This window comes from Amphibalanus amphitrite, unplaced genomic scaffold, assembly GCF_019059575.1.
Source record: "Amphibalanus amphitrite isolate SeventyFive unplaced genomic scaffold, NRLGWU_Aamphi_draft 000460F_arrow, whole genome shotgun sequence".
Taxonomy (NCBI): domain Eukaryota; kingdom Metazoa; phylum Arthropoda; class Thecostraca; order Balanomorpha; family Balanidae; genus Amphibalanus; species Amphibalanus amphitrite.
Window position 1 is genome coordinate 429554 of NW_024881954.1, and position 10496 is coordinate 440049.

A 10496-nucleotide genomic window follows, 5' to 3' on the forward strand; every position below is an offset into this window, starting at 1 on the left:
AAAAAGAGCGACTTGCAACTCAACTTAAGAACAAACCAGAGGACTTCCAAAAGAAATGGAAATCATTGGGCAGAATAATCTCATGATTGAGAGCTGCGTCCGTGCGGGCTGCGCCCCGCGCCGGTGCCTATCAGACAGTCGCGCGTGCGCGCATACACACGCACACAACTGTACGCACATACACGCGCGCGCGCGCACACACACAAACACACACACACACCAACACACTCACACACGCACACACACACACACACACACACACACCAGCACACTCGCCATTACACTCGCTTTCATAAACACATTCATTTGATTTTTTGATTTCGATTTCGTTTCTGTTGTTTTTGAACCGCGACGTTGGCAGGCAGCGCAAACAAACTGTAAAATTAACTCGAGTGTACAGACGAAATGTGTACTGTCAATGCACTTGCATAATGTACAGGTGAATGGGAACCTTTGTGATGGTTTTTGACCTGTATGTTTTCACTTGTTTCTGAAATAAAAGTGTCAGCGGAAAAAAAAAAGCTGTGTCAGGAGGCAGATCACGGAGTACCAGATCCATGAGGCGCGCACAAGTCATCGGCGCACCGCTGATACCTAGCGGCATACGGCGGTGACGATACGAGCCGAACGGAGTGACGATAGTAGTCTTATCGGCGTCTTCAGGGCTCATGCCGATCTGATAAAAGAACTGCTTCAGATCCAGCACACAAAATAAAGAGCAACCTCCGAGGGAATCCAAAATGACATCAATACGCGGAATCCCATACGCCGGAATTCGGGTAAGGGCATTAACGCGACGCAAATCGGCACAAATGCGAATGCTACCATCCTTCTTTGTCACCACACAAATCGGTGAACCCCAACAACTGCCGAAGTTTTCCTCCAAAATTCCAGCTTTCACCATACGATCCAATTCAGCTTTCACCTGATCCTGCTGAAACGGAGGGATCCTGCGAGGAGATGATCTCACAGGCGGGGCGTCGACCATATCGATACGATGCTGAATCAGAGGAGTAAATCCAACATGACCATCTATCATGTCCTCGTAAGTTGAAAATAAAGAAATTACTCGCTCCTTCTCAGGCTCACTGAGATCGGCACCGGACAACTGAGAAATTAAATCGGCTCGCCAGTCCGACTTGGATTGGCTCTCAGGATAAAGCGGATGCTCGGCTACACCCACTTCGAGTTGTCCCAGCTCAAAACGCTTCGGAATGGTCACTGGCTCAGTGGAAACATTCCGGACGACACAAGGGACGGCCTGACCGGACACTGTAACCATGGACGGCACAAACTCGAGTCCCTCGATGTCAGCAGACGGCTCTAACATCGCTGGACCACTGAAATCAACATTTGGAACGAATCCCGGAATGATCAGCTCATGACCCGGAGGGACGGACAAATCGTGCTGTAAAATAACTCGGCCTACGGAAATAACTGAAGCCGACACCGATCGCACCACCCGAGATGGTGTCATCACGAGCTGTCCCCTGGAAACATCCACGACACATGGACAGGCTGACAAAAACTCCAATCCCAGCAAGACGGGAACGTCAATGCTATCGGTCACGAAAAACGAAACTGCAGTTGTCTGTCCTCCCAGCTTGAGTGAAGTCTTTACTTTTCCCAGCAAAGGCAAGGGATCCTGGGTTGCTGTCTTAGCCTGCGTTGAAGTCTTCATGAGCGGTGGCTGGTGGGGTAAAACGTCAAAAACGCTCTTACTAAGCAAATTAATTGAACTTCCTGTATCCAACAAAAGTGAACAATTAACCCCTCCAACTACACCGTCAAAAGTCATGTCGTTCCTCAGAGGTACAACTCTATCGGGAGCTACCGAGGCAGAGACAGACTCGCCGCCGGAGCGCTGCTCGGGAGCGGCGCGCGACTGAGCGCGGTCAGCTGACTGGCCGGTGCGGGCGGCGGAACCGCCTGAGGCACGCCTGGCGTCCCTCTGACCTGCTGTTGAGCGGGTCCTACCGTCGGGACGGTGGCGGGGACCCACTGGGAGTTTCCCGACTCAATCTGACACACAGAGGACAGATGACCCTTGCCACCACAGCGGTAACACACCGAGTTCCTATGGCGACAATCCCGTCTGACGTGTCCCTTCCTCCCACAACAAAAGCACGTCCTATCCTGTCTCATCGGTCTACTGGGACGCTGCAGGCGAGCTAGCTGTCCCTCGAGCTCCTTTACCCTGTCGCGGAGAGCCTCTGTCTCCGAGGAGACCTGTCTCACTGGTGCAGCCTGGGCACCAGCAAGTCGAGCTGCACAGCACATGTTGCGAATCGACGCGACTGCAGCCTCAAAAGTAGTGACACCGTCTGAGACGAGCTTCGATTGGAAAGTCATCGGGAGTGACTGCAGAAAGTAATTGAACAAAAGTCCCTCCTCGTCACTATCGGGGAATGCGGCTGAGACTAAGCCCCTGAGGCGAATCACAAAGGAGTCTAGGTCAGCATTCTGATCAAACTTCACAGCCCTCAGCTGGACCTGGGCCTCGACGACACCACGAGAGGGGAAAGCCTTACGAAGGCCGATGAAGGCAGCTTTGACAGTTTTACGTGACTCTTCCGGCAAACAATCGTACGCGTCCCTAGCTACCCCGGAAAGACACAACGGCAAAAGTGAAGCTTGTTTGGTTGCATCAAAACCTTGCAAGAGTGAAAACGTTTCAAAATCCTGAATGAATCTCGTAATCGAGCCAGAAGGGCCAGAAAAAGTAGGCAAACCAACTGAAGCTGCGAAAGGCTGAGAGGTAGCCATGATCAAATGTAAGACGGAACAAAAGGAAAGAAGGATGCACAATTAGCGACACTGCGTATCAACAAACACCTTTTTGAGTACGAATCAGTAAAACATAGTACCTAACTACACGGCAAGGCGGACAGCGATTGGAATTTTAACAATATGAAACAGGTTACCCAAGCATCAATTAAACGTAACGGCTACAGTCACACTCACGAATAAAAAAAAAATCAGTCTACGTAACACTCACGGTATCGTTGCAGTCCTCATTCAGTCACCTGATGTGTAGCACACACTCAGCTCGGCGTCGTGCGGGGTCCTTGGCAGTCTGCCAGCCGCACGGTGTCACGGCCGGTCACGGCCTGCGGCTCCTGGCACTCCGCCAGCTCCGGCCCGCTCGGTCGCGGCGAGTCGGCCCCCGGAGGGTAGGCTGTGCCGCCGGGCGCCGGCAGCGGACGGTCCTCGGCGGGCGGCGAACAGGTGTCAGCAGCAGCTGCGGCTGCGGCTGCGGCTGCGTCTTCGGCGACGGATGGAGACAGGTGGCTCAGGGCCACGCTGGTAGCTCCACGTTGGCGGTGTCGGTGGCTCAGCAGGCCACGGAGTGCTGGAACTCAGCGCAGGCCAGCGAAGCTGAGAGCCAGCCCACGGCGACGCAGATGAAGCAGGCCATCGGAAGTCGCCACGGCTCGAGTCTGAGTCGACGGTCCAGTCGCTTCGCCCAGGCGTGTGGCTCGAAGAGACCAGTAGCTGCCATAGTTGCAGGCGCTGTCGGCTGTCTTCAACAGATCCCACCGCTGCCACCAAATGTAAGCGTGGGCCGGGGCGACGACGTCGGCGTCGGCTCTCGAGCACGCGGGCCAACACAGCAGTCGGTCATCTTCTAATTTATTACAACCATAGTCTGGCCAACAAAGCCCGCGTCCTTCAAACCGCGTCCTTCAAACCGCGTCCGTTCGAGATCAGACGCACTCAATCACCATGTGCACTTCACAGCGGTCGGCACGGAAATAGCCCACCTGCGCGGACACGCCCCGACCCCCGGCCGGCTCAGGGCCGGACGGCACGCGATTGGTCGGCGCCGGGCGGTCACGTGACAGGTCGCGCAGGACGTCACATCCGCCGGACAAAAGGAAAGCGACAACTAAATGTATCATTATAAGCCAACTGATAATGATTTTTCTTCGCGGTGAGAGCTAGCGCCACCTATGTGATTGCGTCATACCGCCCGCTCGTCAAGTCTGCATGACCCGGGCACGGGTCATTCGTGCGCGCGGCACCGGCGGGAGCGGGCGACCGATACCGAGCGCGGGCATCGCATTCGCAGTTCGTCAGCAGCACAGGCAATTTGGCACTGCAGAGGTGAGCCGGCTTTGAGTTCGCCCTGACGAAAACTAATTCTGATATACTGTGAGCGTGTTGCCGATCAGTTTTTGACATCGCATATTTATTCTTTGCGCATATTAACTATTTGCATGAGCATTCGTTTCACTGGTCTCGGCTCTGAGGGCCGCTTGATTTTTCGCGTCATATACGACCCTACTAATTAAACTCTCTGTACTGTGTGCACACATTGCTCGGCCCCCGTTATTCTCCGGTCGAGAAGCATGTGTGTGCAGATGTAGCTTTTTCAGATTTTGTCGGTATCACCACTTGCGGCGCTAGTTCAAATGAACTTACACTGGGTCTTGAGCTGCATGTGACTATTGGTTCCCGTCCCCGCCTGTGCCGTGGTCGATAGCCGCATCGGCTGCCCGTGCCCCAGGGCACTGTCGGCATCTGGTGCCTGGCCGGCGCGGCCCGGACGCCAGGCCGGCCGACCTGCCCTCTGGGCCCCCGGGGCATTGACCTACTGACCTCACTCGAGCATGGGGCAACATCAGTCACCGGACCCGGGCGCACAGACCTCAGCGAGGGGTGAGCAACGGGCTCATGCGTCAGTGCATAGATTGCTTCGGCCCGGTCGTCTCCGGTCGTTTTTCTGTGCCAAAATTAGTAAAACACGCCTCATGCTACATCACCGCCTGTGTACCATTTTCCTCGTAATCCGTTCGTCTACGGTTTTACGAGTCATCAACATTTTTCTCGTGTATATCGCTTATAGGCATTACGGCTGCGTTTGTCGCCTCAGCGCAGGGCTAGTCTCTGCTCCGGTCGTCTCTGGTGCCGCGTCATCAACATTTTTCTCGCGTATATCGCAACGGCACCGCCATACAGAACTAGTCTCCGGTCGTCTCCGGCAAACAGAACAGCCAGACGCATTCGATGCTGTGTTTTCTGGCATGAGCCAGTAGCACATGTTTTTTTTTTTTTTTTTGCACCGTCGCCTCGGTGCAATGCTTGCAAATGCTGCAGCCGTTTACGGTACGCCAGCTCATACTGCGCAGGTCAAATGGCCCGTTCCTACTAATATTTTGCTTGGCACCGTACTGTGTCTCATTTGCTCAATGGCGGTTTCTTTCGTTTTTTGAATGGCAGATTGAGTCAAAATGCTGCAGCATTCTTGCAATTTTCGCCGCTTATAGGCATCACGGCTGCGTTTGTCGCCTCAGCGCAGGGCTAGTCTCGGCTCCGGTCGTCTCTGGATGGTCTCTGGTGCTGCGTTTCAGCCGAGCGCGCTCAAGCTCCGGTCGACTCCGGTAATGCATTTATGCCATGTGTAGCTGTCTCCCATAACACAACATGTATAGCTACCACGCTAGAAGCACATAGCTTAATTTGCGCTTAATCTCTTTATCATATCACATTTTCATAAACTGAAATCTCCCTTGAAATCGCATTAATTCAAGACATGTCGGCTCAGTACATAGCTCGCCTATATGCTTAGGTCGTCCCCGGTATTGCGGGCTGCAATTTCGAAGTTATCTTTCACACACCTTGTAAGGGCAGGTCACTTGGCAATTTGTTTTGCATCACGCCTCTATCAATCGTCCCCGCACAGAGCTGTTTTCTTGGCCCAAACCTTCTCCGGTATTTGCCGATGACAAGCTACTGAATCAAAGCCTGTTTCTACCATAAGCATAATATATTTAAGACTGTCTCAGTGGCATGGTCGTCTCAATGCCGAGCGTGACAGTGAGCCGGTCGTCTCCGGTACCGCCTGCTTATGGCCGTGCATATTCAACGCTGTCGCTGACGCGTTACCCTGTTCCGCATACGCGATACCTTGGCCTCTAGCTACGTGTTTACGCAATGACACCACGCTTTTAACAATTAATTGGTAATGTTGTGCCTCTCCCCTTAATATCACCCTATTTTCAGATGCTTCTCGTAGTGGGGCATAGCTACGCTGCCCATCTACAATCACGAGGCGTCGACGTTTCCGGCATTCAAGCCGTCGGATGGCGTGGCGCGCGCATCGGCGATGAGCGTTTCCGCCGCTGGGCTCTTGACCAAGTCCTGCAGCGCCAGCCTAAACAGGTCGCCCTGCTCCTCGGCGGCAATGACATCGCAAGCAGGGCCTTCCGGCAGCGCGAGTTCCTGCAGCAAATGGAGGAGCTCTGCACGGGTTTTTTGGCTGCAGGCGTAGAAATGGTGCACATTTATCCAGTCATGCCCCGTATGAAGCTGCGGGACACTGATGTCTCCCGCGCTACCTACCGACGTCGGCGCCACCTGACAAATAACATATTGCGCTCCAAGTTCCGCCATGCGCCCACTGTCTTCCAAGCATTTAACCCCGGCCCTGCCTTCCTGGGGCGGGATGGCGTCCACCCCTCGCACATGGGATGGAGAGCCCTGGTAGGGTCCCTAGCCGCCCTCGCCTAAGCACGACAGTGAGCAGTGTGTGTTCCCCTGTGTACGATGTGTTGTGGTGCATTATGTTAACATACAAATTGAGCATGATTTTTGTTTTCTTTTCATGTCTGCTACGAGCTCATATCATCAACATGCCGAAGGCGTCACCTCCGACACGCCGCAGCCGGTCTACCAAGCGCACCCCATCCAGCGGCGCTCCCCGGCGCACGAGGAGCGCCGCCAGGGGCCGCTCAGCGCCTAGAGGCAGCTCAGTCGCGGCTACGCCCCAACGTTCTCCTGTCCCAGCGCCAGCGGACGCCGGGACCTCTATGATGACGGCCACGAGTGTCCAGCCACACTCGTCCGGTGCACCAGCTGCACCAGCTGCCCCTGCCGACACCGTCACGTTCAGCAGGGAGCAGCTGAGCGAGATGATCGGTGAGATGGTTCAGGCTGCTGTGGCAGCCGCTGTGCCAGCGGCCGTCTCCGTCCCATCGACGTCTCAACATACGTCGCCGGGGGCACCGCTAGACCTCAGGCAGCCGGCGACCGCAGTGTTCCCGCCGCAAATGGGCTCTGGAGGAAACGAACAACCAGGTAACTCCCCAGGCTCCGCGGCATGCGTGTCCTCAGACATCAGTTTTCACGTAACAGCCACTACCAGGCACAACATTGTAGGCCACCGTTTTGTCGATCTTGGCTCATTGCTCGACACTTCTGATCCTCGCTCTCAAGCGCCTGAAGGCACCTTCAACCTCGTTGATGGTCGTCTGCAGCCAGCACGTTCCACACGCGTCATTCAGACGTTCGGAACATGGTCAGTTGCTTTTCTTCGGTACGCAGGTATTTACCTGCAAGCCCATCCGGAGGATGCCCTCGGGCTCATCACTCACATGCGCCAAGTCAGCTCCCTCTCAGCTCCCGGCATGGGGTTCGCTTGGAGGGAATATGACGAGCAGTTTCGCCGCGCTCGCGAGCTCTTCCCACACGCGTACAAGTGGGGCGAATCCGATGCAAACTCGCCAATTTGGCTGAACGCTATCGGCCGCGGCATCGCCAGCGTCTCAAAGGGGCAGGTCCCGGGGCCTTCGGGGGCGCGGAATTTTCAACCCATCTGCCTCTCATTCAATCGCCCCGGTGGATGTACGCGCGGCCGCTGCCGCTACATCCACTCCTGTCGGTTCTGTCGCGGAAACCACAGCGCCCTCCGCTGCCCTCGGCGCAACGCCATGCGCAGCCAGCGGCCGGTCACCCCGCACGCCGCCCTCCCCGCTACTAGGAAATAGCGGACTACCCACTGGCATTGTGCCCGCTGTCAGCGTGCCACCTACCGTGCTTCGTGAGCTCCTTCTTGGCTATGATGAAATTCTTGCATCCTATTTGGTGGACGGGTTCGAAAGAGGCTTCTCAATCGGCTGTTTGGGGCTGCCCTCGGGTGGCATGCAGCCCAATCTACCTTCATGCGATCTCGCGCCCGAAGTAATCGACGCATACATCGATTCCGAGAGGCGTGCGGGTCGCATTGCCGGTCCTTTTCACCCACACTGTTCATGGATTTTCCCCGATCGGGCTCATCCCGAAAAAGACGCCGGGGACTTATCGCGTCATCCATCACCTTTCCTTCCCAACCGGTGGATCTGTCAATGACTTCATCCCCAGAGAATTCACATCAGTTCACTATGGCTCAGTGGACGATGCTGTTAAGTTGATTTCCACCATGCATTTTCCTTACTTGGCCAAGACAGATATCGCCAGTGCATTTCGCATCATTCCAATTCGCCCAGCGGACTGCCCTATGCTGGGTTTTCACTGGCGCGGCTCCGCGTATGTTGACCTGGCTCTGCCCATGGGATGTTCGAGCAGCTCAAAAATTTTTCAGACGTTCAGCGACTCCCTGATATGGATGGCTCAGAACAAATTTTCTGTCGGACGGATGGTTTCTGTGCTAGATGATTTTCTATTTATTGACGGAAGTCATGAGGAATGCTTGTCGTCTCTGAATGCGTTTCGACGCATGTGCACAGAGCTCCATGTTCCACTGCGCGCTGACAAAACAGTTGAGCCATGCCGTGCCCTCACATTCCTGGGCATAGAATTGGATGTGGACGCTCAAGAACTGCGCTTGCCTCCTGAAAAGCTCCAGCGTGCGATCGCAGGAGTGAGTTCGCTATTGACGCGCAAAAAGGCTCCCCTACGGGAGGTTCAATCCTGCCTTGGTCTTCTTAACTTTGCCTGCATGGCTGTACCTCTTGGACGTGTGTTCCTTCGCCGAATGTACGATCTCTGTCGAGGCGCGCTCCGTCCACACCACCGTGTGACGCTCACCAAGGCGGCCCGGCTGGATCTCCAGGCATGGCAGATCATGCTGACGTCCTTCCATGGTCGATCTCTCCTGGAATCAAGGCGCTGGGATCGAGAGCCTGGAATCAGCCTCGAAACTGATGCGTCAGGAAGCACGGGTATTGGGGCCATCTGTGGAAATGCGTGGCTATCAGGCCAATGGCCTGACCAGCTTAGTAGTGCTGACATCTGTGTTAAAGAACTGATTGCCGTCGTCATTGCCGTCTCCGTGTGGTGCACACGACTCAGCAATCGTTGTGTGCTCGTTCGCTGCGACAATGCAGCGGTGGTAGAGTGCATCACCTCTCAATCGTCCCGTTCACCAGAACTGATGCACTGGCTGAGGAGACTTTTTGTCACTACATGTTTGCACAACATTCTTGTCCGCGCTATTCACACCCCTGGTTCCCTTAATCTCGCAGCTGACGCCTTTTCGCGTGGCTTGCTTCAGGTGTTCAGACGCCTCAGGCCTCTCGCGGATCAGCAGCCCACGCCTTGGGACTGGGCCGACCACGTCCCCCGTCAACCATAGCAGCGCTCCTGTCAGCGGCGCTGGCTCCTGCAACGGCCCGGGCCTATCACGCCATCTGGGCGGAGCTGCGGAATTTTCTTCGGCGGTCGGCCTCGGACAGCCTGTTTCCAGTCAGTGTCGATGAACTGGCCTGTTTCATCGCGTCTCGATACGATGCTGGATCTGCAGCTGCCACTCTATCTAGTGTCGTGTCTGCTATTTCATATGGCCACAAAGTCCATGGTTTAGCCGACCCCTCAACGAATTTTCGCATCAGACAGATGTTGACAGGTGCTCGTCGCCTGCGGCCGAGCCGGGATATGCGTACTGCAATCACCTTGCCAGAACTGGGACAGCTGTGTAACGCTCTTCGGCAGGCCGCCATGTCTCCTTTAGAACGTTCCGCGTTCCATGCCATTTTCACGCTGGCGTTCTTTGCCCTTCTCCGACCCGGCGAAGTGGTCCGTTGTGGCCGACAGGAACATTTCCTACGGATGGGTGGAGTGCGGTTGCAGCACAGGCATCTTTTCATTACCATTCCCTCGTCCAAGACCTCACAGACGCCGGTCACGTTCCAGTTGGAGGAGCGGTCAGACCTCCCGGAATGTCCTGTGGCTGCTGTCCGCTCCTATTTGCTGCTGCGCGGGGCCGGGCACCAGCATGAGGCTCTCTTCGTCGGTGATGGGCGCCGTCCAATCACTGGAAATCAGCTCAATCGTGCCCTCCGGCAGACAAGCCAAATAGCCGGTCTGTCTAGGGCCCATCTGTCTGGCCATTGCCTACGCATTGGCGGGGCGTCGCATGGCGCTATTATCGGCATGACTGAGGTGCAACTCAGTCAGGCGGGACGCTGGTCCTCTCAGGCTATGCATCGATATGTCCGACGTCACGTCTCTGTTTTACGAGCTACTCCTCAGGCACCTGCAGTGCCTTAGGGTCCAGGTCACGACGCACTGATACTATTCCGCCCGTTCCCTTGTTGTATGGCGCGTTTTGGTCTCTGCTCTGCTATGCGCCTGTCGTGGTGCCAAAATTCGTTAGCGGAGCAATGTAAATGATTCTCGTGGTTCTGCTGTGCGCTGGTCTGAGATTGGTGCTAGTTTCGCCGGCTGATTTTTCGTTGCACTGCTCAGCCGTGCGCTAGTCCAAGCTTAGTGCCAGT

General features: G+C 55.4%; 1 protein-coding gene across 2 annotated transcripts; it reads left to right on the forward strand.

The window, feature by feature from the left end:
• The first annotated feature begins 3903 nt into the window (after positions 1–3903).
• Positions 3904–10273, forward strand: LOC122391889. 2 transcript variants are annotated; one of them, XM_043386210.1, is made up of 3 exons: positions 3904–4107; positions 6622–7080; positions 9275–10273. In XM_043386210.1, exons 2-3 carry the CDS (start codon positions 6636–6638, stop codon positions 10267–10269), a joined length of 1440 nt encoding a protein of 479 aa, XP_043242145.1. In that variant the 5' UTR covers positions 3904–4107; positions 6622–6635; the 3' UTR covers positions 10270–10273. The 2 variants fall into 2 exon arrangements, with proteins under 2 accessions (XP_043242145.1, XP_043242144.1); XM_043386209.1 differs by lacking the exon at positions 3904–4107 and having other exon boundaries at positions 5568–7080.
• The last annotated feature ends 223 nt before the right edge of the window (positions 10274–10496 follow it).

What these genes read in the sequence shown, in the direction of transcription:
- LOC122391889 (XM_043386209.1), top strand. Translation starts at nt 6,474, where the DNA reads ATGGAGAGCCCTGGTAGGGTCCCTAGCCGCCCTCGCCTAAGCACGACA. An exon ending in TGGAGGAAACGAACAACCAG is followed by an intron (nt 7,081 to 9,274) that starts GTAACTCCCCAG and finishes GGCTTGCTTCAG; the next exon opens with GTGTTCAGACGCCTCAGGCC.